General features: G+C 45.2%; 1 protein-coding gene across 2 annotated transcripts in view; it reads left to right on the forward strand.

Annotated features, from left to right (window-relative positions):
• THBS4 (thrombospondin 4) overlaps window positions 1-9,986 on the forward strand; it is a 61,127-nt gene extending 51,141 nt beyond the window's left edge. For both annotated transcript variants that reach the window (XM_009208683.3, XM_021939502.2), the window contains exons 15-22: window positions 322-374; window positions 3,582-3,775; window positions 4,784-4,962; window positions 5,653-5,701; window positions 5,794-5,990; window positions 6,636-6,808; window positions 9,097-9,236; window positions 9,765-9,986. In XM_009208683.3, coding sequence (XP_009206947.2) covers window positions 322-374; window positions 3,582-3,775; window positions 4,784-4,962; window positions 5,653-5,701; window positions 5,794-5,990; window positions 6,636-6,808; window positions 9,097-9,236; window positions 9,765-9,826 — 1,047 coding nt within the window. In that variant the 3' untranslated portion in view covers window positions 9,827-9,986. The remainder of the gene's footprint in view (window positions 1-321; window positions 375-3,581; window positions 3,776-4,783; window positions 4,963-5,652; window positions 5,702-5,793; window positions 5,991-6,635; window positions 6,809-9,096; window positions 9,237-9,764) is intronic.
• Window positions 9,987-19,876: the final 9,890 nt, after the last annotated feature.

Genomic DNA, 19,876 nt, shown 5'->3' on the forward strand with positions numbered 1-19,876 from the left:
CGTGCCTATGGCTGGCTCCCTCTGACCCATGCCGGAGTTCTATGCCTCCACCTGCCACCATGCTGCCCCAGCGCCCCTTTCCAATCAGCTCATCTGGTGTGTGGGCAGCCCATCCATGTAGCTTGATATTTTAGAAGGCTTTTTTGAAAATTCAGCATTGTGCCTACACCAATATGGTGTTGTCCTTTTGCAGTTTTGCACCACCCCAGTTCCAGAGAAATAATTCCCTAAATCCAATGATGATGGGTGAGGTCTGCCTTCTCTGGAACATTCTGTACATGCAGGCCCAGGAATAAATAACATGCGCTGTTCTCTTTGCAGTCTGATGTGGATAATGATCTGGTTGGGGACTCCTGTGACACCAATCAGGACAGGTATGGCATGTCTCCCAACTGCAGAGAGCCAGATGCAACATCCGGAGAGGGTTTTAAATTTCAGAACTTCCTGCCGCTCCATTCCTTGGGATCTCTCTGGGTTGACTGAGCTGCTGGTGGGATAATAGCCCTGCCTTTGGTCAGGATTACCATGAAAATTCTCCCTGAAAGTTCTGTATAGGGGATAACAGTGTCAGAATAGGGTACTAGGCACTCCAGCAAGTGAGATCTATTTCAGGAGAGGTAATATAGCATCATGCTTCACAGATGGGCTCTGGAATAAGACAGCTAGATATAAATCTCAGCTCCTTCTCTTACATGCCAGCTAACCTTATACTAATACTTATTACCTAATACTTCTGTGCCTCAATTTTCTCATCTGTAAAATGAGGATGACAGTAGATCTAGCTCATAGGACCGTCACGAAGATGGAGTTGATCCATGGAAAGTGCTTATTATGGCTTCTGTTACATACATAGCACTCAGTAGATATTAGCTCTTTTATTTTTATCATCTTTCAGCTCAGGAAAACTTCACCATCGTCCCAAAATAGAAGGCTGTCAGTTTGCTGAGGGATTGCTATTTTCTGGAAATTTCCTTGAAATTTTTAAAATTGCATTTCCCTTACTTAAGTGGAATTGTTCTGTGGAAGTGAGTTTTGTCAACCCTCCTAGCTCAACACGATGGAGTCCTACATTAAGACTCAAGGCTGGATCAACTGATCAGATACTGGAAGAACATCACCAAAAACAGACGTGTGCCACTCAGCCCTAGAGGCACCTGCAACCCAAGGTTCTAAACCCTTTCATCTCCTTAGGGAAGTCTTACAAAGGCAGCTAGGGCAAGGATGAGAGGGAAAGGATTCTGAAAGACAAAGCAAAAAAAGAGGTAATTTCTCTCCTGATAACCTGGATCAGAGGTTGCCCTGTAGAAACCAGTTCTTGACCCAAACCTTACTCAAGGATAGCTCCTATGAAGCCACGTCTCTTTTTTTTTTTTGGAGATGGAGTCTTGCTCTGTCACCCAGGCTGGCATGATCTCAGCTCACTGCAACATCCACCTCCTGGGTTCAAGCAATTCTCGTGCCCCAGCCTCCCGAGTAACCGGGATTGCAGGTGTGTGCCACCATGCCTGGCTAATTTTTGTATTTTTAGTAGAGACAGGGTTTCATCATGTGGGCCAGGCTGGTCTTGAACTCCTGGCCTTGAGTGATCCACCTGCCTCAGCCTCCCAAAGTGTGCATCTTTTTCATTATGCTGTGTGTCCTTGCTGCAAAGTACATATAGTCATCCCTCAGTATCCTAGGGTATTGGTCCCAGGGCATCCCTCTGCCCCCAGGATACCAAAATCTTCAAATACTCAAGTCCCTTATATAAAATGATGTAGTATCTGCATATAACCTATACCTGTCCTCCCATATGCTTTAAAAATCCTCTCTAGATTACGTAATACCTAATACAATGTAAATGCTAGGTAAATAGTTATTATACTGCAATGGTTTCTTATTTGTCTTATTTTATGTTATTTTTTATTGTTCTTTTTCAAATCTTTTCAATCCTTAGTTGGTTGAATCTGCGGATATGGAACCGCGGATACAGAGGCCCGACTGTACTAGCTAAGTGAACTTAAACATTTTTCAGTCTCTTTGGCATCTCAACTTCTTCACCTGCAAAGAGGAGATAAATAAATGCATCGCACAGGTTATGGCGAAAATTCAAGATAATGTAGATAAAGCTCCTGGCACAGCACTGGCCCAAGGGTGACATGCAGAAAGCAGAAGCCATGTTATTCTTGGTATCACAGTATAAGGAAAGGCACGTCAGCAACAGAGCCTGACGTCAGATGTCGCTCTCCTCTTCTGCAGGGAAGGTGGAACTGTATCCTGACAACTGCCCTAAATAATGTGCATCAAGAATGTTCCCTGGTGCAGGTCATCTTGCACTCTGACTACTATCTACATTAATTTCTAAAATATCCTATCCCACCAGCCTCTAGATATTTGCCCAAAACAAATGACTCATTCTGCTCTGCTTTAATTCCCACAAAGTTGAACCTTGGAGAAGAGGACAGGAACTGCTTGTTTTTGCATAAAAATGTTCAGGGCTCTATAGAACGGCTGCTAATGGAAATAGCTCAGTCTTGTGTTTTATAAAGCAGCCTGCTGCATGCATAGGGATTCTGCTGTTTGAGCCACATCATCTTCTGCTTGTCCAGGCTGGCTTCACTTTTGCTGGACTCTTTCTGTCCCCCTGTACCATCTGGAAAGTGTGGCCATAGAGCGTGGTCTGGTCCCTGGCTTCCCTCTCCAAGAGGGTGCAGGGGCAGCTCCTGGCCCAGGACAGGCTGCAGGTGGACCAGGGCCAAAGGACTACTAATTCTTTTCCAGAGTAACCATGAGCAGTCTCAGACTCCAGGACACCTCTTGGAGGCAGGGCAGACGCATCTTCAGGTGTCCTCTCAGCCCAGAAAGTCAGATGGACAGAGAAGGAGAGTTCTGAGAAGTCCTTTAGATCAGCACTGAGCCTGGCCTACATGCTCCCCTCGGGAAGGCATGGCCCTGTTCACTGAGCCCTTCTCCCCATGGCGTTCAGGTCTGAATCCTCATGGGATCCACTAGCCACGGATTGTGAAGAGTAATATCCAGAAAACACTGTAGGGCTTCCTAAGAGTCAGTACTTTTTCATATATTGAAATTTAATATGCAAATCCTGATTTTCATCATTTAATCTTCGTAACAACCCTATGAGGTGGGTACTATTTTCATTTTACAGATGAGGACCCTGAGCCATAGAGAGGTCAGGTGTCCTGCCTGAGGTCACATGCTGGCCAGTGCCTGAGCCAGGATTTACACTGGGCTGTCTGGTTCCACTGCCTATCACTCTGTTCCCCTCACACGTCCTCTGAGTTGAATATTATCTAGCAGTTCCCAGGGACTGATAGGAGCATCTGGTCACAAATCATAGAAATAGACCCTTATCTTCTTGAGTAGGAAATGACTCACTTGTTTCAAGAGGGCGAGGATGGGAAAAGCTGTCTCCGAGGCCCATAGGGCAGCCTTGTCTGAGGGAATGACCCCAGTGGGCTTGATTTTAAAAGCCATCCCTGGTTTAAAAATAAAACCTCAAGCACAGACTCTCCTTCCTAAGAATGGATCCTTCCTGTTCCCGGCTGAACTGTGAGCCACATCACCTGTCCTATCTCCCGCAGTGATGGAGATGGGCACCAGGACAGCACAGACAACTGCCCCACCGTCATTAACAGTGCCCAGCTGGACACCGATAAGGATGGAATTGGTGACGAGTGTGATGATGATGATGACAATGATGGTATCCCAGACCTGGTGCCCCCTGGACCAGACAACTGCCGGCTGGTCCCCAACCCAGCCCAGGAGGATAGCAACAGTAAGCAGGCTCAGCCCAAAGCTGTGCAGCACCCCTGGGCTCCCTTCAGCCAGGCACGTGGGGGCACGCCTCTCTCCAGGCACCAACTCAACATCCCCAGCTGCCATCAGCTGTTTCTCCATACCCGGCCTCTCTGCACAGCTGCAGCTTGTGTGGACAGCAGATATCTGCTAGACACCAGTCTCCAACTAAGTCAGGACTGAGCTGCTTTGCATCTTCCTGAACAACCCTAGGATGCCATCACACAGGGAAGCAGCCACACACTGTGGCTCAGTTCCCAAAGGGCTTGGAGAGCTGCTCCCCCATCTTACCTGCCACCTGCCACCTTCCACTGGGAGTCCCAGAAAAGGAGCAGGATAGAGAGAATGGCACAGAAGTGGTATATGCCAGGTTCACAAACACAGATGCCTGTGGGGGCCAGGCAGATAAGAAAATGTCTACACCAAGCCAGACATGAGACAGCAGGGAGTGTTGGGGACTGCGGTGACCTGGAGAGGGCCTGCCCGTCCACAGCAGTGCACATGCAAAAATGCCAGCATGTGAGCTGAACAACACACACGTGGGGGCCACATTCAGTCTAGGGGCCACCAGAAGTTAGTCTTAGAGATATTCTGGTAACAATAATTTCCCTGTTTTCTACACATTACAGTCCAGAAAGTGCTGTAGACGTTTGCTTATGTGAGGTCAAGCTTAAGATCCACCAGTTGGTGAACCCAACTGTAGGTAATAAGAACTTTTATGGGGACAGAGTGGAGGGCAACTGTTCAAATTGATCTTTCTAAAAGCTCTGGGAGGACTGGCCTGGTCACCCAGTACAAGGACTCCAGGATGGGGCCTGGGACCAGCTCAGACATGACCCCAGGGCTCCTCTCCCCACGCTAATGGGAAATCATGGCCCTGGTTGTGGGAGCTTGAGCCCTTCTATTCCTCATGCAGCCCCTTTCCCTGCCAAGGAGTGGCAGTGGGTGTGAGCGCTATTGAGCCCCTGTCCTTTTCCACCCCACTCAGGCGACGGAGTGGGAGACATCTGTGAGTCTGACTTTGACCAGGACCAGGTCATCGATCGGATCGATGTCTGCCCAGAGAACGCAGAGGTCACCCTGACCGACTTCAGGGCTTACCAGACCGTGGTCCTGGATCCTGAAGGGGATGCCCAGATCGATCCCAACTGGGTGGTCCTGAACCAGGTGAGTGTCACATGGGCAGCAACGGCTCAGCCTTGCCTCTCAACAGAGGCCCTTCTGATAGTGGTAGGTCATGTTTAGAGGGTGCAGACAATGAGCCAGGCATTCTTCACATCGCTCTTATTCCTCAACAGCCCTATGACAGACTACTTCAATTATGCCCATTTTACAGAGGAGGAAATTGTCTGCTACAGCTTTCATGATTGTAGCATCTTAATGATGGTAGCACTGTGGTAAGTAGCTGAGATGACTGCGGTTGGGACCCAGGCAGTCTGACCCTAGAACTGACACTTCTGATCTCTGCAGCAGACTGCCTTCTGCGTATCCTCCCCATTGTGTAACCAAGAAAGGCAAGAACAGAGAGGCTTAGTAGATTTTCCAGAGTCACAGAGCAAGTCACATTGATTAGAAGTATATGTTGTATGTTCCCCAGTTAAAGGCCTGTTCAATCAGCTTAAGTGACAGTCTCAGCAAACTTATTTCTATTCAGCTTTGAGCTTATTTTAACCTTCTTTACAAGCACATGCTTTCTTCGAGCACATAACACGATAGAGCAACTATTCAGATGATTAAGTCTTTATATGGAGGTCACACATCACTGGCCACTCACTCATGGTGCCTGAGGTTTTCAGCTTCCTCAGGGTTACTTGACCCCTTCAAGACTGTTCTGAACTCCCTCACCTCTCTCTGCAGGGCATGGAGATTGTGCAGACCATGAACAGTGATCCTGGCCTGGCAGTGGGTACGTCCAGGGCCTCAGTTGCCACTCGCATAGAATTCTTCCAGCTACTGGTGTGGTTTGTCTGTTGTTCTAATCTTATCTGGTCCCTACAGGGTACACGGCTTTTAATGGAGTTGACTTTGAAGGGACCTTCCATGTAAATACCCAGACAGATGATGACTATGCGGGCTTTATCTTTGGCTACCAAGATAGCTCCAGCTTCTACGTGGTCATGTGGAAGCAGACGGAGCAGACATATTGGCAAGCCACCCCGTTCCGAGCGGTTGCAGAACCTGGCATTCAGCTCAAGGTATTGGTGGTTTGAAGTCATTCATCGCCCTTTCTTCTGGACCCTTCATCTTTTTCCAGATGTTGTGTTTTCCCATATGGTACTTAATCTAAAAAATTGATGCATTTATGCTAACGTTAGAGTCAGGGAAGACGACAGCTGACCCAGGGCCTTGCCTTCGTTCCTGTGTACCAGCTACATTCTAACCTCCAATGGTGGGAATCCCAGCCTACGTGAGGTCAGAGAGAGGGGAGGTTTAGAGTGCACCTTCAGGCACACCGTGTTGGAAACTGGCGAATCAGTTTCATCGATAGGTCCAACTTTGTACAGGAGGGCTCGTGGGCTACTTCTGTCACTCCTGCTAGGACACAAGGCTGACTTAAGTAGCCAGATGTTTGATGGGAGCCCTCATTGGGCAAATGTAGGGAGCAGTGGATTTGCAGCAGGAACAACATGGAATGTGTGGTGGAATACTGGGCAAGGCTTAGTAGTAAAAGGTTGGGGCCATCTCCATAGATATGACATTTAAGTGTTTATGCTTTGTTTCGAATCCAAGGCAGCCGGATGATAACTATGACTGTAACCTGGATCATCACTTCAGATCCAGGAAGTGGGAAGGGTGGTGCCTGGGTCCTGTCCTAAAACCTTGCTTGTGTCATCGTCCAGGCTGTGAAGTCTAAGACAGGTCCAGGGGAGCATCTCCGGAACTCCCTGTGGCACACGGGGGACACCAGTGACCAGGTCAGGCTGCTGTGGAAGGACTCCAGGAACGTGGGCTGGAAGGACAAGGTGTCCTACCGCTGGTTCCTCCAGCACAGGCCCCAGGTGGGCTACATCAGGTAGGTGGAGGCCCCATCTCCTTACCTTGCCCTAGAAGCAAAGCATCCTCTGTTCTGCATCCCAGAGGCTTCACTTCCCTGAGCAGCTCTGACCTAGGATAGTCCCCAAGGACATGCCAGGACTTTTGTGACTGCAGGGTGGGGAACCTAGAAAAGAAGTGGGGGAGAAGGCACTCAGACTCAGACAGACCACCCGGACAGGACAGAAGGGCCAAGACGGGGAGAGAAGGAGCAGAGTCGAGGGGAGGACCCAGCGTTGTGGGGTTGGTGCATTTGGATGGCTGTGCCCTCCTGCCATGCTCTGAAGAGAAACCTGAGGGTGGACATGCCAATCAGGATGAGGTAAGAGGTGTGGAAGGGTCTCTTCTCCACACCCTCCCCTGTGGCACCTCTGGGCCCTGTGTAATCACTTACTAGTGCACGTTTCACCCTGACTGCACTATGCCCCTTACAGTCTGTCTTCCCTACTGGATCACAAACTGCATGAGAGCAGCACTGATATCTTTTTTTTTTTTGAGACAGAATCTCACTCTGTTGCCAGATGGGAGTGCTGTGGTGTGATCTAGGCTCACTGCAACCTCTGCCTTCCTGGTTCAAGTGATTCTCCTGCCTCAGCCTCCCAAGTAGCTGGGATTATAGGCATGTGCCACCACACCCAGCTAATTTTTGTATTTTTAATAGCGATGGGGTTTCATCATGTTGGCCATCGTGATCCGCATGCCTTGGCCTCCCAAAGTGCTGGGATTACAGGCGTGGGCCACCGTGCCTAGCTGTATCTTATTTTATCTTGGTCTCCCCAGTGCCTAGCACGAAGTCTGGCATCTACTACACATGGCACGAACTAATCGTCATGTAAGCCAAAGTAGTCTGTCTTGTTTCTTTATAGGACTTTTTTTTTTTTAGTATTCTCTCTTGGGAGTTAGGAGGCTTAGGGCTGTATCTTTGAAATGTAGATAGTGTTCTTCATTTGAACTTGCAGATCAACACCCATCCTAGCCTATGTAGTATATTGAGGAAGGAGTACTGAGTGCATTCTCCTCCTCAGGGCAGGAAAACAGCCTCGTGGAAAAAATAAAGTCATGAGGGCAAATCCATGTTTTGTTTCTCTTTGTGACATTATGTCAAATGTACTCTTTTTGTCTCACAGTAAGATGATCATGTTCTCAGCCCTATTAAGCCCAATGCCCCTTTTTTATAATATTTTGAAATGCCCCCTTTTCCGTCCCAAAATGGAATCATAGAAATTACAACCTACCTACACATATAATCTAGAAAATCAGTCTGAGTCCTAACAATATAATAGAGAAATAAGAATAACTTATAACAAGATAATTTAAATACTAGAGCACAGCCACACCAGAAGACAAAATGAAATAGACACTTGCACCCATACCTAGAATCACTATACAGGTGACACTCTAACACAGACTGCTGTGTCAGTGACTTAAATGTTACACTGGTGTTGATGACAGCAATGTCAATTTCTCAAATGGTGAACATTTTAGAATGTTAATTTTCAAACAAAGTACTCAGTAGTTTTCTCAATTTACCCTGGAAAATACAGTTTACATTAAAATGTGTGCAAAATATATTTGATGTTCACAACTGAAAGGGAGTCAGGTTCTAGGCCCTGATAGTTGCTCTTTACCTACCCTGGTGTCTGAGGAACACTCCAGAAGTGTAGGGAATGCAGGACAGGTTTTGATTGTTCTCTCTAGGGCATTGCACGCCATCCAGCATCCCTGGCTGCCATCACTCAGTGCCCCTGTGACAACCCAAAGTGTCCCCACAGATTCCTCCAACTCTACTTAGGGAGAGCTGAATCCTGTGGAGAATCAAAGCTCTGAGATTCCACCAAAAGAGAGAAATCAGACCAAAGGAAAAGCAGAAGTCTTTAAGCATGGTATATAGACAAGGCGACTCACATGACAATGAAGACACAAAACTTTCTCACTCATGACATCAGGTTTGGTTTGGTTTTTAACTCAAGTTTGATAGTGTGCCCAACATCATGTTAAGCCTTGTGAGAGACAGAAGTTGGGAAGAAACACACCCCCAGACATACATACACACACACACAGGGACACACAAACGGTCCCTGCCCTCAGGGACTTCCAGTCTAGTAAGTAAGGGGGAACAGCTACAGCATAATCCAGGTCAGCGAAAAATGGAGCCTAAAACAGAGTAAAGACACAGGTGTGTATAAGAAGCGGGGCCCCTGGGCCTCACAGTGAGCACTTTACCCGGGTTGGATTTCATGGAGACCCCTCCGGCTATGTTGTCCGCAGGGTACGATTTTATGAAGGCTCCGAGTTGGTGGCTGACTCTGGAGTCACCATAGACACCACAATGCGTGGAGGCCGACTTGGCGTTTTCTGCTTCTCTCAAGAAAACATCATCTGGTCCAACCTCAAGTATCGCTGCAATGGTAACGTGCATTCTCATTACTGTTCAATATTGTTACTAGAATTAGTCAAATACTGCCACCTTATTTTTATACCGCACTTCCCCCCCAAAAGCCCAACGCTCATACCACGTAGTCATTAAAACCTGATAGTCCCTGTGTACCAGAAGTAAAAAGCAGATCGCATTTATCCTATTTTATGCATGTGGAAATTAAGACCCACAGAATTTGACTGCATGGTTTAGGGTTTGGGGTTCAGTGAGAAATCCAGTCAGATTTAATTTACAGGAAGCCTTTATTTTTTCATGTAGTTAAAATATAACCATAGATGCAAAACCCACTCTGCCTGCTGATTTTCTGTAGGGCCGGGAAGGAGCACTCCCGGGCTTTAAGCCAACGGTTTGCAAAGCAGCCTGCAGGAGAAGATGGCGGCGAGGGCCTGCGGGGCCTCCTGGGCGGGCTAACAGCGCCCCCTACGGGACGCCTGCGCCGCGGGCGGGGGTCCGGGTGGAAGGAACCTCGCTAACCTCCCTGTGCGCATTCCTATTGCAGACACCATCCCTGAGGACTTCCAAGAGTTTCAAACCCAGAATTTCGACCGCTTGGATAATTGAACCAAGACAGCAATCCGTAACTGCTTTTCCGAACACTAAAACCATATATTTTTTAACTTCCTTTAATTTTCTTTATATACACTGTGGCTTTCTTTTACCAACCCAAATAAATCAAAATGTTTTATATGAATGTGGCAATAAAGGAGATCATTTTTAAAAACCGTGTTGCTCAGACATTGCTCTCGTGTGAGGGATCCCCGTTAACTTGCAGGGTGGTGGTTTCTTCTCAGACCCGGTAGCCGGTAAGATGAGCCTGTGCGTGAATCACAAGGTCCAGGCCAGAGGTCTCATCTGGGGTCCCCCCAGTTTGTTCCATACAAAACGCCTAACCGTTCCATGCTCACCTCGGCAGCTTCCTTATTTTGGCTAAGGGGTCTCGAGAAACACATGTTCGGGGGGCACCTTCCCTAGGAAGGTGTTTTTCTGACCTAGTCCTGGGACAGATTTGCCCAATTCTTTCTGATGCTCTCCACCCATCCCACACCTTCCAGACTTCCATTCTGGCCCCTTCAACGTCATTCTTAAGCTTATTTATATATTTGGCTCCCCCTAGTGGATCGTAAGCATATTGACAATAAAGGAGCATGTCATTACAATCAATATCCCCACAGTACCTGGAATGTAGTATATAGCCAATAAATGTTTGCTGAATAAACGAAGAATGAATGAATGAATGCCTCTTAAGTGAAAGGACAGTAGAGTGTATATGATCATAAAAGCCCTCCTCAACTCAAAAAGTCACAACATATCCTATTTATGGTACCAGTAGCTGGATGTACAGGGCAGAAACTTGCCTAATTTGTACACTAGCCTTTCTTGTATCTCAGTTGTAAGTCAAAGATACAAGAAAATTTGTATAAATTCTCTAGAAATTTAGTTTCAAAGAATTTGCTGTGTGGTTATAAATTTTCTTATCCCAGAATTCGTAGAGATATATTAAATCATTTATGAAGAAAAAACACCACAGTTTTACCATGACTAAGAGTGAGAAAATACAACGGTGCATGCATGAGACCTGGAGGATTTCTGGACATCCTCCTCTCGTGTACAGACTGGAGATGTGTGTTGCCTTGTAATCCAGGACATCTGATCTCCTACATCAAAAACTCCAATGGGGCCGCGTGTGGTGGTGCTTGCCTGTGGTCCCTAGCACTTTGGGAGGTCAAGGCAGGCAGATCACCTGAGGCCATGAGTTCAAGACCAGCCTGGCCAACATGGCGAAACCTGTCTCTACTAAAAATACAAAAATTAGGCGGTTGTGGTGCCACTTGCCTGTAGTCCCAGCTATTTGGGAGGCTGAGGTGGGAGAATCGCTTGAGCCCGGGAGGCAGAGGCTGCAGTGAGCTGAGATGGTACCACTGTACTCCAGCCTGGGCAACAAGAGTGAGTGTCCTATGGCTCCTATATTCTCCCTGAGGCTGGTGGAAGGAGGAGGCAACCCACGCCATGCCCACCCCTGGGGCAGCCTCCCTGCTGTCAGCTGTGCAAGCCCCAAGAACACAGTATGTCCACAGGAAACAGACTCTCTTGGTTAAATCTTTTGTGTCTATAATTGTTTTAGAAACCATGGGCCCACAGGAGATCTAGAACATAATTTCATCCCTTAGGGAGCTTATTTCATTTTTGGGAAGACAAAACTTTTTATGCAAAACAAGAAACAAAGATGCATGTAGATCCAGCAGTGTGCTGAAGCCAGCTCCTACCAGCTCATAAGAGCCAATTATTCAAGTTTTAGGAATATTGTGAGCCAGTAAAACTGTTGGTAGTTTCAAATTGGCCATGGTGGGAGTATTTACACAGAAACTGGCAAACACTACAAATCAGGGCTCCAGAGAACTGGTGGTTAAACATTTATCAGCACACAAGTGATTATTCTACCTTATCCTATTCCTAGTTGGCCCTCCTTATTTTTTTTGAAGCTGATATAGAAAATGTGAGGCTTTCAGAAAATACCTTGCATAAGAAATGAAGTAAGAAAAGTGAAAATGGACGGGGTGCTGTGGCTCACACCTGTAATCCCAGCACTTTGGGAGGCCTAGGCGGGAGGATCACTTGAGGTCAGGAGTTTGGGACCAGCCTGGCCAACATAGTAAAACCCCATCTCTACTAAAAATACAAAAATTAGGCCAGGTGCAGTGGCTTATGCCTGTAATCCCAGCTCCTCAGGGGGCTGAGGCACAAGAGTCTCTTGAACCCAGGAGGCAGAGGTTGCAGTCAGCTGAGATCATGCCACTGCACTCCAGCCTGGGTGACAGAACAAGACCTGTCTGAAGGAAAAAAAAAAAAAGTAAAAATCAGGAAGCACTCGAGAGAAACTAGCCAATTGGAGACTTAGAGGGTGAGTTAGCAGGTGTGGTATGCTCTCCCCCTCTCCCCCCAGTAACTCCCTGGGCTTTTTGAATACTTGTTATACTCAACCTTAGCACAATGACTCAAATTCCTATTACAGTTCCATTAGGTTAGTAAGAGCCTCATTTGAATCTTACACCTCTAGGACTGAGTGGCCATCAGTCTCTCACCAACTAGTATGAATTCATTCCACTGCCCATTCACCTCCTGACTTCTCATGGAGATCGAGAAGACTGAGGAGTTGGGCATGGTGGTGCATGCCTGTGGTCCTAGCTACCTGGGAGGCTGAATGGGGAGGATTACTTGAGCCCAGGAGTTCAAGTCCAGCATGGGCAACATAGCAAGATCCTGTCTTTTTTTTTTTTTTTTTTTTTTTAAGTACTAGGGGAATGGGAGGCGTGACTGGGAAAGAAAAGAGGCATTGTCACTGTGGGGAAAAGACCATGGCTGAGTAGAATCCCATGGGAAGTGTGGGAGATCTCTGGGGGCAGGATGAGGACACTAGGGGCAGCCAGAGGAGGCCTGGGGGCATGGGAGCAGGTGCACAAAGGGAGGTGCAGCCCTTTTTGCCTACACCCAAGAAAAAGGAAAAAAAAAAAAAAAGCTCTTCCTTCTCCCCATCCAGGTTGTCAGTCCTAGGCTCCAGAAGTATTATGGTGATTATCCTTAGGTTAATTTTGGAGACAGGCTATAGAGTTAAAGAGAATGAGGAGGATATCGAGTCCAGCCACCTTCTACTGAAATATTTGTAGGCATTTTTTATGGCCTAGGCTAGAAGACAACTGGGAACAGACTCAAGCAGCAAAAAAGAATCTGGTCCAGAAGCGAGGCTGTGGGAAAATAGATAATGTACAGCATGAATCTAGGGGTGAGAGGTGGGGTACCCCTGCTTGGGATACACGCCTGGGGTCCCCAGTAACATCGGGACTGTAAAGGGTGGCTCAACCTTTCAGTGGCATGAAGAAACCCCCTGCAGTGTCCACAGCTCCGCATCTTACAGCCCCACCCAATTTGGTCATAGGCAACCTCAGGTGACAGACACTCACCCCAAATTCCCTGGGGCAGTATAGTTTCCACAGTGGGTGAGGGTGTTTTATTCCAGAGAAATAATTCTAGTACTTTAGAATTAAGTACAGAGATGCTGAAGTCAATTGGACCCATCATCCCAATATTTTTGTGTGGTGTTGGGGAATTATGTTTGAGTATGTGGCAACACACTTGAAATATCTAAGAGAATTTGGCATAATTAGAGAATGCAATAAATTGAACTTGTGATTCCAGCTTAAAATGCAGACAGATGCTCCTCACCTTAAAATGGGGTTTTGTCCTAATAAATCCATAAGTTGAACATATCTTAAGTCCAAAGTGCATTTAGTACTCCAATAAAGCCAAGTCAAAAGTTTAAGTCATCCATCATTAAGTCCAGATACTCCTCAATTTAAATAGGGTTATGTTTTGATAAAAATCGTAAGTCAAACCATCATTAGTTGGGAGTTGTTTATAGCTGAATATCTGGTTTATCGTCATCATCATCATTATTATTATTATTGAGACAGGATCTCACTGTTGCTCAGGCTGCAGTGCAGTGGTGCAGTCTTGGCTCACTGCAGCCTCAACCTCCTGGGCTCAAGTAGTCCTCCCACCTCAGCCTTCCAAGAAGCTAAGAGTACAGGCACGTGCCACCACACCCACCTAATTTTTTGTATTTTTTTTGTAAAGATGGGGTCTTACTGTGTTGCCCAGGCTGGTCTCAAACTCCTGGGCACAAATGATCCTCCTGCCTTGGCCTCCCAAAGAGAGTATTTGATTTTAGACTTGTGATTTTTAAGTCAGAAGGTAGGAGAATGTGGTTAAATATGCAAATATTGAGGTGATTAAGATAATTTCTCATCCATTATATAAATTTTTTAAATTTACAAATTATATAAGCACATAGGTAGTTTTCATCAAATGACAAAAAAAATTAATAAATGAAATTTAAATATATTTTTAATGTTACAAATTAGCATAGTATATTATGTCATAAATTAATATATTACATTTATAAATGGGATTTAGAGTGTTTAAGGAAATTTAATTAACTAAGTTTGCAAATGGGACTAAACATTAATCAAAGGCCTAAAAGTGATTATATATTTTGCTATAGAGTAATAAGTAGATTTGCATATTTATAGAATATAGTAAAGTAATACGATTTTTAAGTTGAATTTTTTAACTTAAGGTTTTGTAATTTGTAACTTTAATAGAATATTAATTTTAAAACCAAAGTCACCATAAATTGTGTTTTCTGTAAAAGACAACCTTTCCTTCGGGCATAAGGAAAGCCTCCTGCAAGCTCTACATTTTACCACCTCACCCAAATCACTGGCTAACAAACAACCTCAGTCAACTGACATGCACCCCAAATTTCCTGAGGCAGTAGAGTTTCCTTAGTGGAGAAGGGTCTTTTATTCCTGAGAAATAATTCTACAATTGTAGAACTAAGTACAGAGATGCTGAAGTCAATTGGACCCATCATCCTAATATTTTTGTGTGGTGCTTGGGAATTATGTTTGAATATGTGGTGAAGTACAGGAAATATCTAAGAGAATTTGGCATAGAGAATGCAATAAATTCAACATGGGATTCTAGTTTAAAATGCATACAGATGCTCCTTGACTTACCACGTAGTTACATCCTTGGATGAACCCACGGCAAGTCAGAAATATCGTAAGTGAAAATGCATTTAATATCTTGATAAGTCCATTATAAAGTCAAAAATATCTTAAGTCAAACCATTATAAGTTGGGGATTGTCTGTAGTTGAGTATTTGATTTCAGACTTGTGATTTTAAATCAGAAGGTAGGGAGAATTTCGTTGAATACGTAAATGATATTGAGGTGGTTCAAATAATTTATAATCCACTACATAAATTTTTTTAATTTACAAGAGTTATTTAAGTGCGTAGGCAGGTTTTGTCACACAAGTGACATAAAAATAATAAACTTTATAAATGCAATTTAAATTTATTGTTTATAATGTGTTATAAATTAGCATAGTATATTGTGTTATAAATATATTAAATTTATAAATGGAATTTAGGGCATTTAAAGAAATTTAATTAAGTTTACAAATGGCACTAGACATTAATCAAAAGCTTACAAGTAATTATAAATTTTGCTATAAAGTAATAGATTTGTATATTTATAGAATATAGTAGAGTAATAAGATTTTTAAGTTGAACTTCTATACTTAAGGTTTTGCAATTTGTAACTTTAATCAAACATTAATTTTAAAAACCAGTCACCATAAATTGTGTTTTCTGTGTACAAAAGCTACTCTTATAAGCAAATAACAAAATCAATAAAAGCCAGCACAGTGACAGTCAGCACTGATTTTTTTTTAATTAAGGGGTGAAGATCTGGGGAAATGCATCCTCAATTCCAAATAAGGGGCTAACAATCATTCCAGAGCACTGCCCTTTTCTACACCGGGGACTGTCACTGCACAGAGGGATAAAGGACCTTGATTCAGCTCTCCCCGGCTCCAGGGCATCACCAAGCAGCTGGCTGCAGCATCGCTGGGGGCCTGAGCTATCCTGCTGTCAGCTCTCAAACCCCTCATTTGCCAGGACACATGGCCTGAAGTATGCACTAGCCCCAACTTGGAGCCCTGGTGTGGCAATGCGGCAAGGAGCACCTCTCTCTTCTCCCTGCTACATTAAAAATTTTAAGGGTGCCTAAACATGTCTGCTTATCTGGAGGGCTGGGATGAATGAGGCCTCCACAATGAAAGCTCTCCTATTCTGGCTGCGCCACCTGATTGAAAAGTAACTTTAGCTTATTTCCTTGGCTCATCATGAAAGAGTGAAAAGTATTTTCCTCACATTGTCTACTTTCTCAGCTATGGAGTGGACATGCATCACGCCTTCAACTAAGGTCCTACAGAAAAAACAACTTTCTTTCCCAAATTTCACCTTGTTTTTCTTCTGAGAACTTATTGTGCCAAACTCAAGAGAAACAAAACCTTAGTCTTTCTTGGGGTTCCCATTCTTTTTCCAGAATCAAGACTCTAGGATGTCTTCTCAGTACCAAGGTGTTTGGGGAGGAGGACATCTATCCACACAGATTCCTTCCAACGTGACCATAGTCAGCACCCACCCCCCAAACTCTGTTAGAGTTAACAGACCACACTGGGGACCTCAAATCTGTGTGAACCTTTGCAGCCATTCCTTTACTGGCCCTCACCTATGGACTGCAGAAAGCCCCCACAGGCCTCCCTTCCTTCCCTCTCAGTATGGGAGAATCCTTCTCAAATATGAGGAGAGAAGCCTCATTCTCCCTCTTGCTTTTGGCCAGGAAATCTTCTCCATTCCCAGTGTTCCTTCACTTACGCCCTGCTATGACTTGAATGTGACCCCTGAAGCTCATGTGTTGGAAACTGAATCCATAATACAACACTTTTGAAAAATAAGGCCTAATGGGAGGTGTTTAATTCATGAGGGCAGAGCCCTTGTGAATGGATTAATGTCAGTTATAAAAGTGCTTGAGGCTGTGAGTTGCATTTTTTGCTCTCTTATGCTCTCTGCCCCTCCATCTCCCACCAGGGGAGGACACAGCACAAAGGTCTTTGCCAGATACCGGCACCTTGATCTATCTCAGACTTCCCAACCTCCCGTGTAAAATAAATTTTCTTTCTTTGTAAGTCACCCAGTCTGTCGTATTCTGTTATACCAACACAAAATGGACTAAGACACTCCCAAAAACCCTAGAATTCAACTATGGGCTTAGCTCTAGGGTACACAAAAACTAGAACTGTTTGCAAGCTGGCTCTGACTCACACCACCACAGCCTCACTGATATAGTGGGCCCAGAGTCCACTCTGCCTGAATGGGAGGACAGGTGCAAAGGGAAATATGAAAAGGAAATGGGTCAATATCTCAAAGTGCTACCACAACATATTGTGAACAACTTCAATAGCTAATTTAGAAAAATTCTTTTTTAGAAATGAGGTCTCACTATGTTGCCCAGGCTGGTCTCACACTCCTGGGCTCAAGCAATCCTCCCATCTCAGCCTCCCAAAGTGCTGGGATTACAGGCATGAACCACACCACACCTGGCCTCCTACTGTTTAGATTTGTCCCTAAAAGTAAAAGATGCCTGTGTTTAAACCAGGCCAGATCACTCACCCTAGAAATTCCACAAATAGCCCATGAGCTGAGGGCTCCAGGCAGACGGGTGGCTGAGCGCAGTTCCCATGCTGGCCCGGAGGAGACCACCTAGGAAGTCACAGCTTAGGATACACTGGGGCTGGCGGGAAGGTTTGCCTTTATTCATTATCCAAGCTGTGATTCAGCACAAATCTCCCTTTCGTTAAGTTTAACTTGTTGAGTAACATTAAATTTACACACTGCAAAGCACAATAGAATTTCACTGCTGTGAACATATATGTTCACAAGCGTCCAACTAAGTGTGAGTATGTGCTGCCGCATTGGGGGTATTTACTAAATAGTTGTTCATTAGTTATTTATTTTGTAGCACCTACTAGAGTAAACAGTAGCAGATATCTAATGTCTAAGAAAAATTTATGGAAGGAAGATTTGAATGGAAAGTTTTCTCCATTAGCATATTTTTAAGGAGTTTTCCTCACAACAATTCCATCCCACTCCTACCCCTCCTACCAGAATTCTGAGGATCAGGGCTTAAGAACTAACATCTCCAAAGTCCCAGTAGCCCTTTCTATAGGCTTTCTATAGGCTCCTGGAGGATGAGGACCGTGCCATGTTTATCTCACCCTCCACCCCTCAATAAAGTACAAATTTGTGGAATTGGAGAGGCCAAGAGGCCTCAAACCCTTGTCTCTTTCATATCATCCACTAGGGGGCAGCAATCCTCTAAAAATAACCCCTAAACCAGCCACTTTTTTCGCTAAAAGATGACTAAATTTCATTAAAAGTAGGATAACAAACACCTGTTATCCCAGCAGTTTGGGAGGCCGAGGCGGGTGGATCATGAGGTCCGGAGACCGAGATCATCCTGGCCAACATGGTGAAACCCCATCCCTACTAAAAATTCAAAAACTAGCCGGGCGTGGTGGCGGGCGCCTGTAGTTCCAGCTACTCGGGAGGCTGAGGCAGGAGAATGGCGTGAACTTGTGGGGGCGAAGGTTGCAGTGAGCTGAGACCACGCCACTGCACTCCAGCCTGGGTGATAGAGCAAGTATCTGTTTCAAAAAAAAGAATAACAACAACAACTACAATTTTTTAAACTCTGCTCCTAGCACTATGCTATATGCTAATAGTTCAGGGCTTAAGAACACTTTCATTGGCCAGGAGTGGTGTCTCACCCCAGAAAACTCAGCACTTTGGGAAGCTGAGGCAGGACGATCCTTCAGCTCAGGAATTTGAGACCAGCCTGGGCAACATAGTGAGACCACCCTACTGAGAATGTTTTAATAATTAGTCAGGCATGGTGGGGTGCGCTGTAGTCCCAGCTACTTGGGAGGCTGAGGTGGGAGGATCACTTGAGCCTGAGTGGACGGGCTGCAGTGAGCTATGATTGCACCACTGCACTTCAGCCTGGGTGACAGAGCAAGACCCTGTCTTTAAAAAAAGAACTCTTATTTATCAAAACAAACCTCAACAAAAAGCAACAACCACCACATAGGAAAGAAACCACCACCTAAATTTGAGTTATTGCGAATTAGTCTCTGAATGAACACTGAAGCCTCAGCTTCTTTTAGGTATTCCCTCAGCCTAAATTCACAGGATCGAGTCTTCTCCATGAGCTAAGCAAAGAGCCATTCTTCATCGATCCACTCATCATTCACTCATTCTTCAGACACACACTGAGCAATTACTATATACCAGGCCCTGTGCTAGGTACTGGGAGGGATTTTAAAAGTACACAAAGCCAGTCCATTTTAGTCCAGGCCACTGTATGACTGAAAGCCTTTGTCATCCGATTAATAATACTGATCATAACTGCAAAAGTACAGTGTAGTTTAGAAGTAAATGAACCTGGCTGGGCGCAGTGGCTCACGCCTGTAATCCCAACACTTTAAGAGGTGGGGGCAGGCAGATCACTTGAGGTTAGGAGTTTGAGACCAGCCTGGGCAACATGGCAAAACCCATCTCTACTAAAAGTACAAAAATTAGCCACGTGTGGTGGCACACACCTGTAGTTTCTGCTACGTGGGAAGCTGAGACAGGAGAATCACTTGAACCTCAGATGCAGAGGTTGCAGTAAGATTGTGCCACTGCACTCCAGCCTGGGCAGCAGAGGGGGATTCTGTTTCAAAAAACAAAAAAATTAACTGCACCTCAAAGCCAACCACTAGATTCTCTTGCTCTATTTAGAGGATATTTGTTTGTTGTAAGAACCCAGACTTAATCCTGAGAGGTTTTAGCGGGTCTCAAGGGAGCCTCATCCTAAACATCCCTGCCAGGGAAAACCTTCCAGGGAGCAGGGGCAGGCAGCTTCCTGGCCCAGGACAGTTTGCATGACCTAAATTACTTGAGTCAAAAATTCTTTGACCCACATAGTGTTTCGGTGGTGGTTGTTGGGTTTTCTATTTGCTAACTTGAGCAAATATTTAAAATTTGAGTGTTTTTACAAAACCTTGAAAAGGGCCTGTGTTCTCCATGCACCACAGTGTCCACACATGTAAGTTTATACCTGGCCCTGTATGAGACTCCATACTTGGGATTTCCCAGGCGCTCTG

Source organism: Papio anubis, chromosome 5 (genome assembly GCF_008728515.1).
Source record: "Papio anubis isolate 15944 chromosome 5, Panubis1.0, whole genome shotgun sequence".
NCBI lineage: Eukaryota > Metazoa > Chordata > Mammalia > Primates > Cercopithecidae > Papio > Papio anubis.